At 41.9% G+C, this 21,724-nt stretch overlaps 1 protein-coding gene across 2 annotated transcripts in view; it reads left to right on the top strand.

The window, feature by feature from the left end:
* Window positions 1-21,724, top strand: part of fmn1 (formin 1) — a 578,693-nt gene that overhangs the window by 411,560 nt on the left and 145,409 nt on the right. For both annotated transcript variants that reach the window (XM_068039414.1, XM_068039415.1), the window contains one exon: window positions 19,696-19,747. In XM_068039414.1, the coding sequence (XP_067895515.1) occupies window positions 19,696-19,747 (52 nt within the window). The remainder of the gene's footprint in view (window positions 1-19,695; window positions 19,748-21,724) is intronic.

Raw genomic sequence — 21,724 nt, 5'->3', positions numbered from 1 at the left:
GGAAACTTAAATGTTTAGAGAGCAAGGATGGGAGAATTGCTACTCTCTAAACATTTAAATTGTGCTGGAGTAGATTGAAAAAGTACCCAGATGATCCAACAAACCCATTATCACTTTATCAATCGGGTTTACTCACGGGCAGATTCTCCAATTGCAAGGAAAAACAAGGCATAATTTTTTTGTGCAAATAGAATGGCTTCCTAATTCCTCCAAATTCAATCAGGTTGATTTTAACTCCTCTGCCAGACTGGAAAGGTACATGGGAGTCAAAAAAGGAGTTGATTTACTTGGCCTGAGGTCACTTCTTCCTGCCTAGCACCACTGAATCTTGTATCCCATGGGTACAGGTTGCAATTGACTGCACTAATGTTGCACGTCAGGATCGGCCAAGAGCTCTCAAGAACACTCGAGAACTATAAAGGATTTTACTCCCATCAACCTGTGGCTTGTATTTGTTGTGGTCAAATACATCATACAAATCTATGCCCAGTTCCCTGGCAGCTGCCATGATTCATTCATCTTGCTGCAGGTCAAGTATTCCCCAACCTTTCTCAGCTGGCTGTGGTGTTTGAGAATGGCTGCATTCGGTCAAATTCTTTTCAAATAGTTATAATTCCTAAGTAGCTGAATCCTGCCTCAGTATTGTGTAAAAATATGCTAGTTCCCTGAATGGTGCTCCCAATAATGTTGAGTAGTATGCTGTGCACTGGGATAGGAAAAGGATGCCAAATGAGGAAGTGGCTATTGGTTTTTAATTTTACTAACACATGGATTATTTAGCTATAAGCATAGAAGAATATTTGGTTTTAGCGATTTGGCAAAATGAATGCATGTGTTAGTTATTATTTTGTATATATCGGAGAATATATATGCAGTCATTGGCAGTTGTAGATCCAAAACTATGCACTTTTAAACAGTTGAATACCAATTATAATCATTATAGGTATGATTTAATTGAGTGTTTATAAATATACTTAGTGTTCCAGTAATATTGTGGATATGATAGGTTTGATTTTTGTTTTTTTTTATCTTGGATTCAACAGTCCTGTCGGGTTTGTGAATTGGAGTATTAGAGATAAAGATGTCAGATCAATTGTTGAAAAGCTGAGAATTGTACCCAGGAACCTAAGAACAGTCACTTTGATGCACAACTGGAAAGTGGTTACTAGTACTAATAAATATGTTATGTGAATTAAATGCAGCTTGGGGGTGATGGAGGATGGGGAGCACAGTTGGGATAGTCTGCAATAGTTGCAGACCTGCCAAACAGCATCAGAATTAACACAATATTTTAAGTCCTCCACTTCCTCAGGAAGATTATACATTTATGGGGAAGAGATTTTCAACATTTAGGATGTGTAAGGAGACTACATTGTTTCCTTTCAAGCCCTCCCTTTTCATGTGTTGGAATTGTTTCCTCTTTTCAATAAATATCAGACTGTGCTATGCTGTATGGCTCAAAATTAGCCTTGGCAACATAGTAAACCAAAACCTTCTGCTCATGGTCCTAGGCTGCCACTTCAACTGGTTGTATTTTCTTTTCATTCTCCTGCAGACTCTCTTCAAACAAAAAATGCGTAAACAGAAGTGGCTATCAAAATGTCTGTGGCCAGGATTCTCTGTGCTCACCAGTCCCTGCTTTTCCACTCACTATAATGAATGAATAAAAAACCACTGTCTGAGGAGTGCAGGATGATATGTGAAAATGTCTTGAGAGAAAATTTCTAGTGAAAAGGACTTGTTAGAAAAGGTTTATCTAGAGAAGACTTATTAAAAACGATGAAAAAAGTTTTGAAAAAAATTTAGAAAAGATTGCTTTAAAAAATTTCCTCACCAGCAATGGAGTGCTGCCAAGTTGAAAAACTGATCCGTAGCCCAAGTAAAGATGCTATTCCAGCTGCAAGTCCATTTTTTCTGGGCACAGGCTTAGATAGGCTAGTTCTCTGCATGACAACAAACCAAATAGTCCTAATTAAGTCGTGAAAGCCTTGAGCTATAGTTCTGTTGATTAAGTCTAAGGAAGCAGTTATGGCTGTCAATCCAGAAGCAGCAATTGCACTTAGAACCTTCCAATATCTTGTTGACATGTAAATCTCCCAGACTACCATATTCTGTATTTCCTGACATATCTACTGCATTGTATAGCAGATGCAGGCCCTTGGACCCCTTCAACTTAACCACGATGTGCAGCATGTGAGACTGCCTTAACTGCCCACTGAGATCTCTGCCCCTGAATCATGCTTTTTTTAAAACTGGACCCCAAATATGGGTCCCTAGGCTTCTCAGACGAGACCAGTCAGCTAGCTCTTCTTCATCCCTCCCAAATCTTTCTGCTTACTGGTGCTCTGCATTCCACCCTGTGATATGCCATCTGACTCACAATTTACATTGCCCCAAAGGTGTGCATCTAAATTGGTGCTTGGATATAATAAGGCGCCATGATGCAAATGATGAATTTGGTACAGGAATGAATGCTCTTGAACTGTCAGGCTGCTCATCAGATCAATCATGCTGTAAATGGCCAACACCCATTAAGGAGAGAAAATGCTGCAAATACTCAGCAGGTCTGGCAGCATCTGTGGAGAGAGAAACAGAGTTAACATTTCAATCTGTGACCTTTCATCACCATTCTAAAATCAACGTGCGCATTACAAAAGCTGCAGCTGTTATGTCCAAGCTGAGTAAGAGTTTGGAACAACAGCAACCTGCCGGAGAACACCAAACTGCAAATCTACCAAGCCTGTGTCCTCAGTGCTGTAGTGAGACCTGGACAATTTATGCTCGGCAAGAGAAAAGGCTGAACAGTTTCCACCTTCGCTGTCTCAGACGTATCCTTGACATATCTTAGCAGGACGAGGTCACCAACTCATCATGCTAATTCCATCAACATAGACTCATTACTAAGCCAATGACATCTGCGATGGATTGGCCATGTTCATCAGTTGGCTGATGGCCATATACCCAAAGACCTTCTGTCAGTGAAATGGCCACTGGATGGCCATACCACTGCAACAAAGACACCTGCAAGTGAGTTTTGACGATGGAGAACATTGACACAGACAACTGGGTGACAGCTCGGACTTCTGGAAGCTGACTGTTCAGAAGGGCATTGGTAGAGGCAAGGAGGAAACAGAAAGCTCAGCTGGCTGACAAGAGGGCCCAGAGAAAACAGAGGCCAGTAAATCCTGCACATTCTCAGCCCACTGCCTCCATCTGCAGCAAGTGTTGTAGAGACTGCCATGTCAGACTGGGGCCCCTGAGCCATGCTAGGCAATGTTTAACACAGAGTTGACCACCAAGGCGCAAACCATCTCACAAGATGGAAGGCTGCAGGAAGGAGATTTGGAAGAGGTGGCTGAGCAATGCTCAGAGCAATTAATCAGGATGACTGAAGACCATAACCACTGACCATACTATATACTGTAACCAACCTCAACCTGACAGCTCTTCTCCATTTTCTCCATCTGCTGTCACCCTGTGCATCTGCCCAGGATATATCTACTTCAGAGCCTGATGGTTACCATTTCTCCACTGATGGCATTTTGTTGCTGCTAATATGAGCAACATTTTCCTTTGGAAAAGAACAGGAAAATGTAGAAAAACTAGCAGTTAATATAGGATGATTGTGATCATGCTTTCAAGTTCACTGAAAAGTGCAGGAGTGCATGCCAGGAGCAGCACCAGGCATACCTAAAAATAAAAGCAAAATACTGCGGATGCTGGAAATCTGAAACAAAAACAAGAAATGCTGGATTCACTCAGCAGGTCTGGCAGCATCTGTGGAAAGAGAAGCAGAGTTAACGTTTCGGGTCAGTGACCCTTCTTCGGAACCCTAAGAAGGGTCACTGACCCGAAACGTTAACTCTGCTTCTCTTTCCACAGATGCTGCCAGACCTGCTGAGTGAATCCAGCATTTCTTGTTTTTGTTTCATACCTAAAAATAAGGTGTTAGCCTGGTGAAGCTACAACACAGAACTACTTGCATGCCAAACAGTGGAAACAGCATGCAATAGAAAGAGCTAAGTAACCCCACAACCAACGGATCAAATCAAAGCTCTGCAGTCCTACCACATCCAGTGGTAAATTGTGATGGACAATTAAATAACTAACAGGAGGAGGAGGCTCCACAAATGTCCCCATTCTCAAAGATGGGGGAGCCCAGCACATCAGTGCAAAAGATAAGGCTGAAGCATTTGCAACAATCTTCAGACAGAAGTGCCGAGTGGATGATCCATTTTGGCCTCCTCCTGAGTTCCCCAGCATCACAGATGCCAGTCTTCAACCAATCCGAGTCACTCCACATGATATCAAGAACTAGCTGAAGACACTGGATACTGCAAACCAGACAACCTTCCGGCAATAGTACTGAAGACTTGTGCTCCAGAGCTAGCCACACCCCTAGAGAAGCTGATCCAGTACAGCTACAACACTGGCATCTACTCGGCAATGTGGAAGATTGCCCAGATATGTCCTGTACACAAAAAGCAGGACAAATCCAACCGAGCCAATAACTGCCCTATCAGTCTACTCTAGATCATCAGCAAAGTGATGGAAGGGATCGTCAACAGTGCTTTCAAGCAGCACTTACTCAGCAATAATCTGCTCACTGACACTCAGTTTGGGTTCCGCCAGGGCCACTCAGCTCCTGACCTCATTACAGCCTTGGTCCAAACATGGACAAAAGAGCTGAACTCCAGAGGTGAGGTGAGAGTGACTGCCCTTGACATCAAGGCAGCATTTGACCAAGTACGGCATCAAGGAGCCCTAGCAAAACTGGAGTCAATGGGAATCGGGGGAAAACTCTCCACCGGTTGGAGTCATTCCTAGCACAAAGGAAGATGGTTGTGGGTGTTGGACGTCAATCATCTCCACTCCAGAACATCACAGCAGGAGTTCCTCAGGGTGGTTTCCTAGGCCCAATCATCTTCAGCTGCTTCATCAATGAACTTCCCTCCATCATAAGGTCAGAAGTGGGGATGTTCGCTGATGATTACACAATGTTCAGCACCATTCATAACTCCTCAGATACTGAAGCAGCCTGAATCATTATGCAACAAGACCTGGACAACATCCAGGCTTGGGCTGATAAGTGGCAAGTAACATTTGCGCCACACAAGTGCTACGCAATGACCATCTGAAATAAGAGGGAATCTAACCATCTCCCCTTGATGCTCAATGGCATTACCATTGCTGAACCCCCCACTATCAACATCCTGGGTGTCACCATTGACCAGAAACTGAACAGGACCAGCCACATAAATGCTGTGGCTTTCAGAGCAGGTCAGAGGCTGGGAATTCTGTGGCGGGTAACTCATCTCCTGTCTCCATAATGCCTGTCTACCATCTACCAGGCACAAATCAGGAGTGTGATGGAATACTCTCCACTTGCCTGGATGGGTGCAGCTCCAACAACACTCAAGAAGCTCGACACCATCCAGGATAAAGCAGGCCGCTTGATCAGCACCCCATCCACCACCTTCAACATTCACTCCCTCCACCACTGACACACAGTGGCAGCAGTGTGTACCATCTACAAGATGCACTGCAGCAACCTACAAAGGCTTCTTCGACAGCAACTTCCAAACCCGCGACCTCTACCATCTGGAAGGACAAGGGCAGCAGATGCATGGAAACACCACCACCTGCAAGTTCCCCTCCAAGTCACACACTATCCTGAGTTGGAACTATATCGCAGTTCCTTCACTGTCGCTAGGTCAAAATTCTGGAACTCCCTTCCTAACAGCACTGTCGGTGTACCTACCCCACATGGACTGCAGCGGTTTAAGAAGGCAGCTCACCACCACCTTCTCAAGGGCAATTAGGGATGGACAATAAATGCTAGCCTAGCCAGCGATGCCCACATCCCATGAATGAATCAAAAAAGAAGTAAAGGCTATGCAGCAATCTCTACTTTTCACTCAAACACTGCCATTCTTGTTCTCACTAAGTAAAATACTGGAATGATGAGAGAGGAACACATGGCTCAGGTGAGGGGATTTGTGAGTGTGGTTGTATATTAACAGCTCTGTTTACACCATGTGTAAATATACACACCATATAGACACAAAAGATGTGAAGATTAGTCATGTTTCCAACATTATTTCAGAGTACTCATGTCTTTGCTTACCTTTTCCAACTTAGTGAAATCAGTAAAATGTTTCCATGGCCTTATTGCCACTTGTGGGATGGATAGCCGGCACCATCTACTCACATTTCCCACATTATGCTTTTGTAGGGCTTCCTATCTTGTGTTCAAAATAGTTTTGCTTTTTTTGCCTTTATCTCTCCGAGCACTGAGAAACCCTCTGAGAATCTTGGGACCTTGATCACAGCAGACACTCCAGGCACTAGGCCACTTCCTGCCATTCTTTTGTGCATCCCCAATTTTCATCACTGCACCATTCCCAGCCAGGCCTTCAGCTGCCTAAGTCCTAAGTTCTGGAATTATCTCCCTAAACCTCTCACATATCTACCTCTCTCATCCTTGAAGATGTTCCTTAAACCCTTCCTCTTTCACCAGGCTTTTGATCACTGCCCTAATATCTCTTTATGTGCTCATGTCAAATTTTGTTTGATAACGCTTCTGTGAAGTACCTTGGGACATTTTAGTACATTAAAGGTGTAGTAATCCAAGTTGTTGTTGTCTTTTTACAGTGCTGTTGCTTTATCTCTGCCTTCTTAAGACTTGGATTGTCGTCTGACCCTTTTAAGCCTTTCAACTGTTGCAACTAAGCCATATTTCCCTTCATTGCAGTGGCTTGGAATAGCAGGATGCCTACATTAAACCTGCCCTTTATACTAAATTAGGTCCCAACTCAAGAAAATGCTGCAGAATCATGTGGGTGGGAAAAGGTTCTGCCCTGTTTCCAATGGGCCAAGAAAAATCCCTAGAAACTGTTATATCATTCCATTCCTCTCTGTGGCAGTCTAAAAATGGCAGCTTAGTGTTGAGTATGGCAATGGCTGAATTTGAGTCTGATTTAAATATTCAGATTGACTCTTGCTGAATATATGTCAAAGTTCTGCCCAAGTCCTGTCAAATATAAAACTGGTCACAAATTTCATTCAGCGTATTTTTTAGTGCTTTTCAATCTGCTGTTTAAAAATTTTTTTTCCAATGGAACTCTTGTGCTAGTTCCTAGCCAAGTGAGCGAAGTATGTGCCAATCTAAGAAGTTTTTAGAGACCTAATGCCGTCTTTATGGCGCCTTTCTGTTATGCCAAGATTTAGCTTGTGTGGCAATGGCACAGAACCAAAATTCATTTTTCAAATTCGGCCAATGGAGAAGATAACAAGTGAAAATGAAAATGACCCCGTGATCAAGTAGCTGGTTCGAGTTCATAAATTTTCTTTAATATATTTCTAAAATTTCACCGTCCAAAACTCCTGCCACATTAATTTAATCAATATATATGGATAGGATAAAGCAATAGACATATTCAGGCAGCATTCATGTGGCAGATGTTCAAATTAGGTAAAACAGTGCTGCACCAGCATAAAGTTGGGTAAATTGTGTGTCTCCAAAGAAGAGCAAACTTAGAATCTTTTACACCCCAAGAATGCCCAAGTTCCACCTATTTCCAGTGAATTTCCTAGTCAGGTATGGAGTGGGTGGTGGAAGCTCCCAGCTAAGCTGGCAGGAATTATTAATTGTGGTTTGGATGTCTTGCATGCAACTTCCTGGTCCGCTGGCATGCAGGACACCTAGTTCAGCCACACCCAGAAAATCTGGTTTGGGGTGGGGGTCAGAATTTTAACTTGCTACGATTTCTGTGTGGTTGGCAAGTTAAAACATCTGAAACTCCCACATGCTGGGAAGCTTGCAGGAAACCACCAACTTCTGCCTTTAACATGAACAAGTTTTTTAGTATGCAAGAAACCCCCATGGGATGGCTGGGTCTGCCATTTAAATATGTTAAATGATCATTAGCTGCTGTTTTAATCCAGGACTCTGACTTCAATCTTGTGCTCATGGGTTTCCTGGAATGCGTGGAACTCCTCAGGGAAAACAAGGTGAGAGGACAGTGGGAATTGATGGGGTTGAGAAATTAACAGGCAAGAAAGGCTTTAAATACTGAGATGGGTTACCTACTTACTCATTTAAGTGAAAGGCTTTTGCCCGGAGGACGTGTTCTGAGAGTGTGCTTTCACCATGTTGGAAGTGATTTCCAGTACTTTGGAAGTCATTTCTACTACCTTAAGAGTTTTTTATTGCCTTGGATCTCTACTTCCTAGCTGTCTGCCTTCTCAGCAGCATGAAAGCTTCTATGTTCTCTACCATGGACCATAAGGTACAAGAGGAGCAGCAGCCTTCTCCTCAACCCCCTGTCGCTCTACAGGACAGGGGTGATTAACAGAGATCCAGCTCACTGGAGGTGATAGCCCCCAACCCAAGGTATATACAGATAGCGGATTAGCTTTCTGGACATGACTGAACACCAGTGCCTCAGGAGGCTCAGAATTTCCAGTCAGGCAGTCACTGACATCTGCAGCCTCCTGGAAGATGTCCTGCCAAAAGGGACAGGTGGACAATGCATTGCCAGTAATGGCTAAAGCCACCACAGCCTTTAATTTCTTCAGCTCCAGCTCCTTCCAGTGATCTGCTGAGGATATTTGTAGAATTTCACAACCTGGTGCCACAAGTGCACCTCACAGGTGACTGATGCTATGTTTGCCATAGCCGGCACTTAGGTGCACTTCACTATTGATGAAGCCAGTCAGAATGAGGAAGTGTTCAGATTTGCTGCTCTGGCTGGATTCCCACAGGCCCACGGAGTCATGTGGCAATCAAGGCACCCCAGATCACTCAGGAATACTAACTAATCGAAAGGGATTTCACTTCATCAATGTCCAGCTGGTCAGCAAACACCAAAAGATCATCATGCATATCTGTACAAGAGTCCTGTATGTTCTTATTGAGTATCAGAAGTTTGTTGATGTAGTTTCTTTAAGTGAGATTTTTAAAAAAGTGAAATAGGTTTAGAATTAAGATTAAGTTTGCAAGGTAGCACTAAACCACATTAAAGTCATAAGGCAATTTGGTGGAAGACACTGACAGCCAAAAAAGATTGTGCTGTGCAACATTTGGGCTGACTCTTCAAGTGATGACAACAAAAATATGAACTGCTGGTGATGAGTTACATACACGTGCTATAAATAATTTTGTAGGCTTGGTTATGTTTGACAACTGCATTGATTTCCAACTGAACATTTTTAATATATCAGTGCTTAATTTTGCCAACCCAAATTATTTAAATATATTACAAGTACACTATTCCAGAAAATACTATTACCAATAAATCTGAATTTTAATCACCAAACATTTCTTTATTATAGACAGCAATACTGACAAAATATAGCAGTCCTGTTTTCTACTCAGCCATTAACCCAGAAGTGCAGCAAGGTGGGAATTCTGCTCATCACAAGTCTGCACTCCTAACCTTATCAGGCTCATTACTATATTTCTGAGGTCAAACTCATTAGCACTTTATTGGCAGCTTCTCCCAGGGACTCTGCCTAGAGGGGGCAGAGATTGGCTGCAGCAAGCCTTAGCATGGCTGGTGGCCTCCTTCGCATAGCTGGGCATAACAGGAAATTTTGTTTTAGCCTTGCTCTATGCAATTGTTTGCCCTGTTTTTGATGACACAGGTTTTCCTGCCATTTGATTTTTAAATTGCTCTCCTCTGCAACTTCTCACAAGGAACACAAGGCTTTCATTGTGTTCAGTCTTTCCAGGGTGCACTTGATCTCATATGAAGCATTGCCTTCAGTTGCATGGTGTTTGAAAACAGCTGCCCATATTTAGGTGACATGTTTGACATCTCCATCACTTCTAGTGGAAAATCCTCAGACATAGCAAGGACAAAGAGGTTGCTGACAAATATATCCTGAAGACTTCTCTGTGGCATTATGCTGAAATTATATGAGGGAGTCAGCATAAATGCATCAGAAAATCTAGCTAACATTTTCAAAAAGCTTTTATGTTCCTCTAATAATTTATATCAACCCTTTTGCTTGGAAATTCATAAAAAGTTTTGTAAGTATATTAGTGGGTCGCTTGTGGCCTTGCTCACAATTAGTGGCTGGATTATGCTCTTCGGGGCAGAGTTCCAAGACTTCCACCCACCCTCTGATCCCAGCCCAACCTGGACCCAGGCAACAGTGTCAGGTTCGTTATTAATGCATAACACTGTCCCGGTGGGATTCCCACCACCAAGAGGGAGCATGCCATAATCCCCAAGTGAAATACAGCAGCAGAAGAACTGGGGACAAATTTAAAGTGTCAGAGATGTCCCTAAAGTGGCAGGATCAGCAGCCTTGACAAGGTATACATAGCTAAATCACAACAACAACTTGTATTCGTATCGTGTCTTTAATGTTGTAAAACATCACAAGGTTTGACACCAAGCCACATAAGGAGATATTAGGACAAGGATTCAAAAGCCTGGTCAAAGAGTTAGGTTTTAAGGAGCATTTTGAAGGAGGAGAGAGTTAGAGGCAAAGAGGTTTAGAGAGTGAATTCCAGACCTTAAGACCTAGGCAATTGAAGGCGCAGCAGTTAAAGTTGGGGATGCGCTAAAGATAATAAATGGAGGAGTGCAGATATCTTGGAGAGTTGTATGGCTGGAGGATGTTCCAGACATGGAGAGGGTGAGAGCATGGAGGCATTTAAAACAAGGATGAAAATGTTAAAGTTGAGGCATTGCCAGACTGAGCCAATGTACTTCAGCGAGTACAGGGATGATTGGTGAACTGGACCTGGTACAAGTTAGGATACAGGCTGCAGGGTTTTGGATGACTGCAAGTTTACAGAGGGTGTAAGGTGAGAGACGGGCTAGTCAAGTCTAGAGGTAAGAAAGGCATGGATGATGATTTCAGTAGCAGATGAGCTGAGGTCGGGGCAAAGATCGGCAGTGTTACAAAGGTAGAAGTTGGCAGTCTTGTTGATCGAGAAGACGTGGAGTCAGAAGCTCAATTCAGGGTCAAATAGGATGCCAAGGTTGTGAATGGTGTGGTTCAGCCTCAAACAGTTGCCAGGGAGAGGGATGTAGTCAATGGCTAGTGAACGGAGTTTGTGCCCGGTCCAAATTCAATGCCTTTGGTCTTCCCAGTGTTTAGTTGGAGGAAATTCCTGCTTATTCGATACAGGATGTCAGACGAGCAGTGTAACAAATCAGAAGCAGTGGGGGGAGGTTGAGAGAGATAGAGCTGGGTGTGGTCAGCATATATGTGGAACCTGGTATTGTGTTTTCAGAAGATGTTGCCATGGGTCAGAATATAGTTGAGAAATAGGAGGGGGCCATAGATAGATACTTGGCAGACTCCAGAGGTGCACGAGTGGGAAGAGAAGCCATTGCAGGTGTTTCTCTGGCTATGAATGGATAGATAGAAATAGATCTAGGTGAGGGCAATCCCACCCAACTTGGTGATGGAGGAGAAGTGTTGGATGAAGATATTGTAGTCAACCATTTCAAAGGCTGCAGACAGGTTGAGAAGTATGTAGAGGGATGTATATAGGATGTAATTTGTAAATTTGATAAGGGTCATTTCAGTACTGTGGCAGGGGGAGAAAGCTTTACATCAGTAAATTAACATAGGTAAATCACTGCCCACTGAAGGGAGGGAGAGGACACTGTTAAAATGTTGAACTTGCATTTATATAGCCCTTTCGTGACTTTGCCTCCAACAATGCAGCACTCGCTCAGCACTGTATTGAAGTGCCACTCTAGAGTGGGGGTTGATCCCATGACCACAACCAAGAGTGCTATCATTGAGCGAAGGCATTCATAAAACTTTCTCCCTCCATGGGGGCACCTAAGAGCTGTTAACATCGATTCCTGGGGCTAACTGCTGTCTTCCCAATGGCAGCCCTGTGAAGTCACAGTAAGTGACGTCACCGAGGACTCTAGCCCACAACACCATCACCATTTGTATGCAACATGCAGAGAAGAAATGGCCAGCAGCAATCTTGGTGGGGCAGGGGGAAGGAAATACTGGTCAGGCAGTGCAGTAGCTGGTACAAGGAGGATAAGAATGGTTGTTGTGAGAAAAAGAAAAGATTCTGAGTAGTGCAGTGAAGAATGTTCATCTGGGATGAGGTTAAAGCAGAGTATTAGTTTACAGTATTGCAAGCTTCAATTTATACTTCACGTAAGTGTGCTTATTGCTGCTAATGAATAAAGAAAGTGGAATACTAACCACTTTTACCTTGATAAATCCAAAACTTTATCAAAAACGAAGGTGAGATTTTGCCGGCAACAACATAGTCCCAATGTCGGGATGTAAAGCGTGTGGCGGAATTGAAACAGCAATATTGTCGGGGCTGCCCAATTAATGGCCAGCAGATGTGGGAGCCAGCCAATTAGGTGGTAGGGGGGAAGTACTGGGTCATGTCAGGCACTATATTTAAAAGGTAGCCAGCAATTGATTGAAAGGCAGGAGCACAGGAGGACATTGAGAGGGAGGCCTGACAACTGGTGCGTTTGGCTGATGACAGCAGCCAGAACAAGGGTGACCTTTTTTTCTGATGTCTCCCTGACATAGATAAATAGATAAATGATAAGAATTTCAATTGTGCTAGATATAACAAACCCACTTTATACTGGTTATGATGAATAGAAATTAACTAATTGGATTAAATTCTGTAAACGTCACCATCTAAATGAAAATTAGACACTTAGATTGTAATAGACTTGCAGTTTTTATTGGAAATACTACCTCGCTTAACAGTTTAATGTAATCCTTTCTGTCAAACAGTAATATATCAACCTGTCTCATCACTGGTTTATAACGTCTATAATTGCTATGATCTTCCTCAGTTTTTCTTGAGTACTTTTCTCTGGTAATTTAACACACCATCTCTCACCTCCCTGCTGTTTTACATTAGCTGAAGTTAGAAAAATGTGGTAGATAATTACTATAGCCTTGAATTTCCTCAAGCATCAGGGCAGCACTGCCAGAACAACTGGACTATCAAAGATCAGTGACATAAACGAGGAAGGAACCGGGTAAAGCCTGCTATTCGCCTAGAAGGAACTGAGCATCATCAGAGCTGTTCAATTCCCGAGAACACGCTATGGGGCAAGAATCTCATTAATATTCTTTGTTGTCTTCGTAAGCATAGCACTTAACTGGCCATTTGTGCCACAGGCTTTTCCCCATTGCTTTTTTGTGCATCATGCAAAAACAGGCACACAGAAGGCATCGGGTCTCAGTGCTTGATCATACAGGTTTTTTGTGTCCAATGTCCATCAGTACTGATGACAATGAGCATCATATTTGTAATGTGCTGCAGACCTGAAGGTGCAGTGTGCCAAAACCACCATGAATTTCTTGAGACCTTAGGATGAGGCAGAAACTGTTAACAAACAGTCAGTCTGGCCACTGCGAGGTGCAGGGAATTTATCATAATATATCCAAACTGTAATGACTCATATTCTTCAAAATTCATCGAACTACAAAACCATAAAAGAAATTCAACACCAGTGAGGAAAATAGCCACCCACAGTAACTACAGTAACAAACATAAAAAAGCAAAAATGTTTCAATCTTCAAGGCTCTTGGCCACAACGCAGGGAACCCCTAATGGACCCAAACTATGCCAGAATCCAGATACACTGAGTTCAGGCATTGAGCAGCCTTTGTAACTAATGGTCTTTTAAATTTCCAAATGCATACAATCACCTTCCAACATCAATGAAAAGCAACTAATGGAGAGTTTAGCCCTTATCCATCTCCCTGGCCTGAGTAATTTAATTTGTTTTCAGTTCACACATGGTGATGCTGAAATTAGTGTTGTTATTACAGTAAATAGAGTTGTTCACAAAGGAATAGCTTTATTACTGTTATATTAACCGCAAGTATTAAATTCAAGCCCTGGAATCAGAGAAATTACAGTATTTGACCTAAAAGAAAACACCTTTGTTGTGCTTACCTTGTCATCCCTTTATTTTTTTCATTCTACCTGTTAGTGGTAGGTTAATTGTATTGTAAAGATACACAGGTAAAGGGCATTGTTTAATTCATGACTTAAAGGGGATATAAAGCGAGCCTGCTGGGATATGAATGGTTAAGCAAGAGGCAGAGATATGTAATGCTGCATTCTGCCAATAAACAGTCTATCAAGAAAATAATCTATGTCTAGCTTCATTCTTCACTATTTGGCATGGATCTGAATTAACACTACCTTCCCAATTCTTTTCTAATTTTAAATATCCAACCTTTTTCCCAAGTTTAAAATCATTTGCAAATTTTCTTCCTCTGTGCTTCAGGTCCCAATATCCATTTTGAGGTGGAAACAACTTTTTTTAAATTGCTACCTGAAAGACAACTTTAAAGGGTAGTTAAGGGACCAGTGAAACCTGTATTGTGTATTAATAGATCATGTTAATCTGTGACATGACAATCTTATCACCCACCGCGCCCCCACCCTACCTCACCCCATAATCTGACAGCACCCGAACAAGTAAATTCATCTGCAGTTTTGAAAGGATTAACATACTGCTAAATGTTAAAATTTCCCATATCATAAATTTTAACAAAACTTGCATATCTGATTTCCTTATCAGATATTGTTGAGTATAATGTAACACTGTTAAGAACTGTAATGGGAAGAAAAAAACAAAAGCTTAACCCACAAAGCTTTTGAGTTTCATTGTGTTCTTAATAGAGCTTTGGTGACTTAAATTTAGCCCTAATCATCTTGAATTGTGAAAGATTGCATTTGACATGGAACATAGTTTCACAGATTGCTTTTCCAACACATTTGTATTCTACAGAATTGTGAATGACATTAGAAATTAAAATAGGTGCTGAGAAGCCTCCATTATTCATTATGATTCTTTATCTTTTGAATGTTTCACTCACTTACTTCAATGCTCTGCAGATCAGACATGATGTTATAAAATCAGAACTTTTAAGATGCACGTGAGCACTTTATACAAAAACATTATTGGTTGTATATGTTAAATTGTTTAGCTATTATATTCAATTATATACATATTTACATGTAGTAATGAAAGCTTCAATTGCAAACTTCAGCTCACATTTAGTAGCAAATTAGCGGATATATTCAAATGTGAGTTTCTTTGGATTTAGCTTCAGATGTTTCGATATTGGAAACATAGAAAATAGGAGCAGGAGTAGGCCATTTGGCCCTTCGATCCTGCTCCACCATTCATTATGATCATGGCTGATCATCCAACTCAGTAACCTGTTCCCGCTTTCCCCCCATATCCTTTGATCCCTTTAGACCCAAGAGCTATATCTAACTCCTTCTTGAAAACATACAATGTTTTGGCCTCAACTGCTTTTTGTGGTAACGAATTCCACAGGTTCACCACTTTCCAGGTGAAGGAATTTCTCCTCATCTCAATCCTGAAAGGTTTACCCTGTATCCTTAGACTATGACCCCTGGTTCTGGACTTCCCCACCATCAGAAACATCCTTTCTGCATCTACCCTGTCAAGTCCTGTTAGAATTTTATTGGTTTCTATGAGATCCCCCATCACTCTTCTGAGCTCATGAATATAATCCTAACCGACTCAGTCTCTCCTCATACGTCAGTCCCACCATCCCAGGAATCAGTCTGGTAAACCTTCGCTGCGCTCTCTCTATAGCAAGAACATCCTTCCTCAGATAAGGAGACCAAAACTGCACACAATATTCCAGGCGTGGCCTCACCAAGGCCCTGTATAATTGCAGCAAGACATCCCTACTCCTGTACTCGAATCCTCTCGCTATGAAGGCCAACATGCCATTTGCCTTTTTTACCACCTGTTGCACCTGCATGCTTACCTTCAGCGACTGGTGTACGAGAACACCCAGGTCTCGCTGCATATTCCCCTCTCTCAGTTTATAGCTGTTCAGATAATCTGCCTTCCTGTTTTTGCTACCAAAGTGGATAACCTCACATTTATTCACATTATACTGCATCTACCATGCATTATTAGCGCACTCACTCAACTTGTCCAAATCACCCTGAAGCCTCTCTGCATCCTCTTAACAACTCACCCTCCCACCCAGTTTTGTGTCATCTGCAAATTTGGAGATATTAAATTTTGTTCCCTCATCTAAATCATTAACGTATATTGTGAGTAGCTGGGGTCCTAGCACCGATCCCTGCGGTACCCCCTAGTCACTGCCTGCCATTTGGAAAAAGACCCATTTATCCCTCCTCTTTGTTTCCTTTCCGCCAACCAATTTTCTATCCATCACAGTACATTACCCCCAATCCCATGTGCTTTAATTTTAAATGCTAATCTTGGGATATTGGGAGCTTGATGCTTAGCTTAGATCATTTGAAAAGAGGACTGCATTCTCCTCATCCCCATCAAAATATTGCAGATCACTAATGCATACTGCACTCGTCTCTGCTCTCCACACACTGTCAGAAATTCAAATTATATATCTGGGGCTGATGAACCTATTAGAATCATCAAAGAAAACATAGATACTCATCTCTTCATTGCCTGACATCAAATGCAGTGTCCTGTTCCCCCCCCACCCCAAATCGATATGCCTGTCAAACAAAGCATTAGGTAATGGACCTTGTCTGTGTTACTTTATCATCTGCATCAAAGGAAGAAGGTCCAGGAGAAAGAGGGAAGAAAGCAAAATGCAGGAAAGTTAAAAAGGTAATCTATTGTGGGTGAATAATTGTGATTGGGCAAAGTTTTCCATGATGGCTAGGAAAAATGGTCGAATGGAAGATGCACCTTATGAAGAAAATATAAAAATTGGAGAAATCAATAAAGGACTTGAAGGCTTCAGATAATTATTCCAGAGCTTATACACTATAGGCATAGCAAGCCCAATTTTAAGTGTTGTTGGATACAATCTTGACATCAACTGTGGTTTGGGTGTGTACACGCTCAAAATATTCAAATGTAGAGATTTCAGATTTAATTTTTATGACCCTAACACCCCAAAATCACCTATGGAAGAAGCACGCCGAACTGGAGAAAACAGATGGAGATCCACAGAATGTTCTCTTCATAAATTTCTTGCTTAAAAGCTGAGGGGCCGGAGGAAGCACACCAGTGAAAATCAGCAGTTTTCACTACATTTATGTCATTGGAAACCGCATGCCAAGCCTTAGAATTGCAACAAGGCACCTGCTGTCGTGCTTCTTGCAGGTTTCATGAAGGGTGTAGCCTCTGTGCTGCTGTTTCTATGAAGACATAAAAAGGGACAGACATAAAGTTAAATAGTTAAGTAAATGTATACTCGTGGGCTTTATCGTCTCTACCATCTACATAGGAAGATCCTGAAAGCTGACATTTTCAGACAGATTGACCGATCTTGAAGGGAAAGAGAACCATTCCTCAGTAGGGACATGTTCACCTACTTCACCATATCTAGCCACCTCTTTAGCTGTGTCACTGAAGCTTTGTTGCCCTTTGCTCAAACAAGGTGACTGCCTGGTTTTACTTCCGTATCCTGTTTAATTCCACCTTCTTCTGCAGAGACATGCAAGATTTCCATGATTTACTGTTCCCTTTGCTGAGGCTTACTGCGAAGGTGGTGCTGCTGCTTTACTGATCTTTGTTTCATTCGATCCTGGCAGATACTTCTTTGCAATGAGTGTGACTCATGATTACTCAGTCAATCCTTATTGCAACATCATTACATAATGCTATTTTAACTGATTCATTACATTTTGTGTGATAGTAAATACTAGGTAGTTGCCATATAGGTGACAAATATCATTAAATCTGTATAAAGATACGCACTTGCTTTCCCCCTCCTGGTGGGATCGTTAAACTTCTTTACATGCATGGCCATAGCAGAGTGATGCTGCAGCTGATGCTTCATCTACATCTTACCACCTGTGTGCCATTGCCTTCGGGGCCTTCCTTCCATGATAGAGAAATAATGTATCCCTCCTGAGCATCAGATGCACAGTGGCCTTGTCATCAATATAAGATCATCTTATGTGACCAGCCCTCTTTATGGCCATACTGATGGATTGCACACTCTGGGCTGAATTTTGTTCAGCTCCTGACGTTGGACTCCATGGCGGTGGGGTGCGCTGGAAGATCGGAGTGGCAGCGGTCTGCCACGCAGCCCGTGCTGGATTGCCGGGCCTGATTTTCCCAGCATCGGTGAGGCTCCGTGAGGGACCCCCACTGCTCGGCGGTGGGACCTGACTTTAAATATTTAAATAAAGGTCATGACTAAATTTAAATACAATTCCCCACAATCTTACCTACAGTTCAGGATCTTCTGTGCAACAGGTGGCACTCACGCGCTTTCACTTTCCCGTCCAGGGAAAGCTGGCGCCACTGAGGTGGGAAAAGGTGGAGCTTGGGAGTTTTAGTGTTGTTGGGGGGACGGGGGGGGGAAGTCAACTCTGCATTTGTAGTGTTGGGGGTGGGAGGGGAACGGGTGACCTCTGGTGGCGGGGGCAGAGGGCAACTCTGGAATCTAAGTGTTTTGTGAGGGTGTGGTAGAGGTCAACCCTACAGAGTAAGTGTTTTGGGAGGGGGGGGAACAAGGCCTACAAATATTTGCTGTTTACTGGGGGGCGGGTACAGTGTTCAACTCTGCAGCCTCTGGGCAGGTCTGGCAGCCCTTTAAAAATGGCTCCAGCGCCTGCACAGAGGCAGCTGACGCCATTCACGGTGTCGCTGAAGCCACCCCACGTGATTGGGGGTGGGGGGGTGGCCTGCCCTGTATATTTAAATGCACTGTCACACGCAGGATTGCTGTGGTGTGACGTGGCTGAGCGCAGTTCTTGCGTGTGGGCTGCCATTCTTTTTGCCGGAAAATAAAATTCAGCCCTCCCTTTTTGTAACTAATGCCACAAAATTTTGCCTTTCTGTAGTGCAACTTTAAAGATTTATTTCAGGCAAAAGTAACTTTTCATAGGTACTCCAGGATAATTGTTTGCAAGTTGAATGCTTCCACACTGCTCACCCAGGCTCAGGCTCCCATCTTTCCTCACAGAACTTCTGAAGACCTCGAGATGCTCCAGCCCCATTAAGCAGCCATAAGCCTTTAAGACTGTAACAGCACTTCAATTTTATTTAATTTTTGCAGCATCATCAGTAAGGTCTTTCACACTAAACTTTACCTTTTTTTTAACATGTACTGAATTAAAGGCTATTGCCTCTTAAAGATTGAATCCTTTTGTATAACTACTTTTTCTTAGTTGTTGATACTAGATCACTGGAAAATTTTAAGTAAACTTTTGTTAAAACATCACTATTTTTAATTCCAACTTCACAGCCACGCAAATATTGTGCTGATAAATTAGCACCCACTGTATAATAACTATGGAAAACAATGACTTCCTGAGAGTGATTACAAGAAAGTGAGCTGATCAAGGTTTTCAGTTGATGAAATCAACCACAAGAGCAAAGTTAGCATGACTTGTGACAGTCATCTGAGTGTTGAGATGTGGTTACAGCCTTGAGATCTACTTTTTAATGTCACACTATTTTAATCTTATAGTGTCATTGGTGCTGATTCTAGCTATCAGAGGACTGTTATGTATGATTAATTCATGTCTTTTGGCATTATTGCTGCAATTTTTTCCAATTTATTGTCTCATAACAATACAAAAATGTACTACTGTCCTAAATCAAGAATGAAGGTTCAATGAAGTTCATCTTTACTGCACAGTAACAATGACAATAAGGTATTTATTTCTGCTATTAGCATAATAACATCAGAATTTTTTTTGATTTCTAGCAAAGAATGATCATAAGGTAGAAGAAGGACATCTTGAAGAGGCACAGAAAAGGTTAGCATTTTTACATTCTCAGCTAATTATCAGACATATTGTGTATGTTTGTTTCATTTTATCTAAAACAGTTTTAGCTGAAAGATAATGTGCCAAATACTTTAAATTTATTAGATATTTCACTATTGTATGAGGGCAAGATTTTTTTCTTTAAGTATTCTCAATTTTTGATCACACAATAAACAACAAGTATGTTCAGTAGGAGAAAATCATAATCACTGGTTTCGAAGCATTTGCACATCATTATTTATGACAAGTTACCCTCTGCCTTTTCATGTCTAAGGTGCAATGACAATAATCCCAGAGTCACATAAATCAAGCCCGGATCTGATTCTGGAGTAAAGCAAAGCAAAGTGAGATACACACACGCATAAAAAATCTGATGGTTATGATCCCACCGTTAACTGCAGGTGCACAAGCACCACTGCTGACCCTGCCAAGGTTTACAGGGTCACTGGAAAGCATCTTATTACCTTTGGACAGGCAGGTGCAAGCCCAACTTTAGATTCATCTCTGGCAAACTGGGTCTCTGCCATTTTCCAGCAGGTTCTATCAGCAATTGTAATTATTGTTGAAGGAATTTTGGAGCCAATGTTTTCAGTATTATGGTTGACTTCAGCTGTACTCTTTTCTATGTGCAAGATGATATGCTTTGAAGATTAAGGAAGATTGTACCTTTGCACCACTTGCAGTAGTTATTTAGGCTTGCTACTCAGAACTTTATTGGTGCATCTTGTTTCTAGAGTCAGTGGTGGATAGTTGTAAAGTATGTTGCACTTCATTCCATATAACCATACAACTTAGTTATATAATATGCTCAGAAGATGAGCTAAACGGTACCGAATAGTTATCAAGGAGTGTGCAACTGAAAGTGGCAGAAACACATCTGACACCATATAAAATCAGGTGCTGTACAGGTGTCCCTGGTGCTCACCTAAATCTGGCATTAGGCCCTTGAATAAGCTATTAGGTGGTATTCAGGTTTGAGCCAATTGCTAGGCCAATGTCTTTTTTTACACAATTTTTTAAAGCAACGTTTGTTCAGTTTTTCTTATCCATTGTGATTTCTTTACTACTATGGAGTGCATTTAAAGGTGATTCTCATTTTTTACACAATGCTTAAAAGTGAAATAGTTAAAAATCATTCTGATTCATTTACAAGTCATTTTTAATATCAAAGGTTTTCAAAGTCAAACAGCCAATGCAAAAAAACCCTGTAAAAGCTTGGAGTAGCTTTGAAGAAATATCATTAAGTCTCTCAACTTTACTCGTTAGCACCATTGGGAGATTGGGTTATGCTGTAAAACTGATCTCAGCCTCCTGTTCGTTGAGATAGCCTTGCCATTGACCAATCCAGGACCAGTCCCAGTCCATACCATTTTGATTGGCTACATCTAAAAGTCAGCATTGATCAGATGCAAAAGGAACACACAGTATCAAGAGAAAAGGGGGAATATATGGATTTTGAAGTGCTCCACACATCAGTCCAAAGTCCAATCTCACACAGAACTTCTAGTGATACTGTTGGAGACTTTGCATTGTGACCTTAGTGGTGGCCGATTCTGGGATGCGTCTGCCTTATTGGAATCAAGATTCAATTATGATTTCCCCTGACTAGTATCCAGTCTCTGAGATTGCAATGGCAGACCCAGTAGATGCTAAGCATGCAATATAAAGCAAATGGCCAATTAAACAATTCACTTTTTTAATAAGTAGTGAAGTGTATCTACCTGAATTGAACACTACAATGAATTTGACTTTTCTCTCAATAGTAGCCCAGTTGAATGAAAGTTACAAACGAGCCCAGGAAATGTCAAAGTGCCTGCAAGTTGTTTTTACACTCAAAACATCACTTAAGCTCATTATAGAATGGGTAGATCCAATTAAGTTTAGCCACAATTTATTTTCTGAATAGTTATATCGGTATCCACACCTGGAAATATAAATTGCATCCTCGGAAGGATAAATCATATTCAA

The sequence above is a fragment of the Heterodontus francisci genome, chromosome 9 (genome assembly GCF_036365525.1).
Source record: "Heterodontus francisci isolate sHetFra1 chromosome 9, sHetFra1.hap1, whole genome shotgun sequence".
Lineage (NCBI taxonomy): Eukaryota > Metazoa > Chordata > Chondrichthyes > Heterodontiformes > Heterodontidae > Heterodontus > Heterodontus francisci.
Note: the sequence above shows the minus strand (reverse complement) of the source record. Positions and strands in the feature narration are given on the sequence as shown.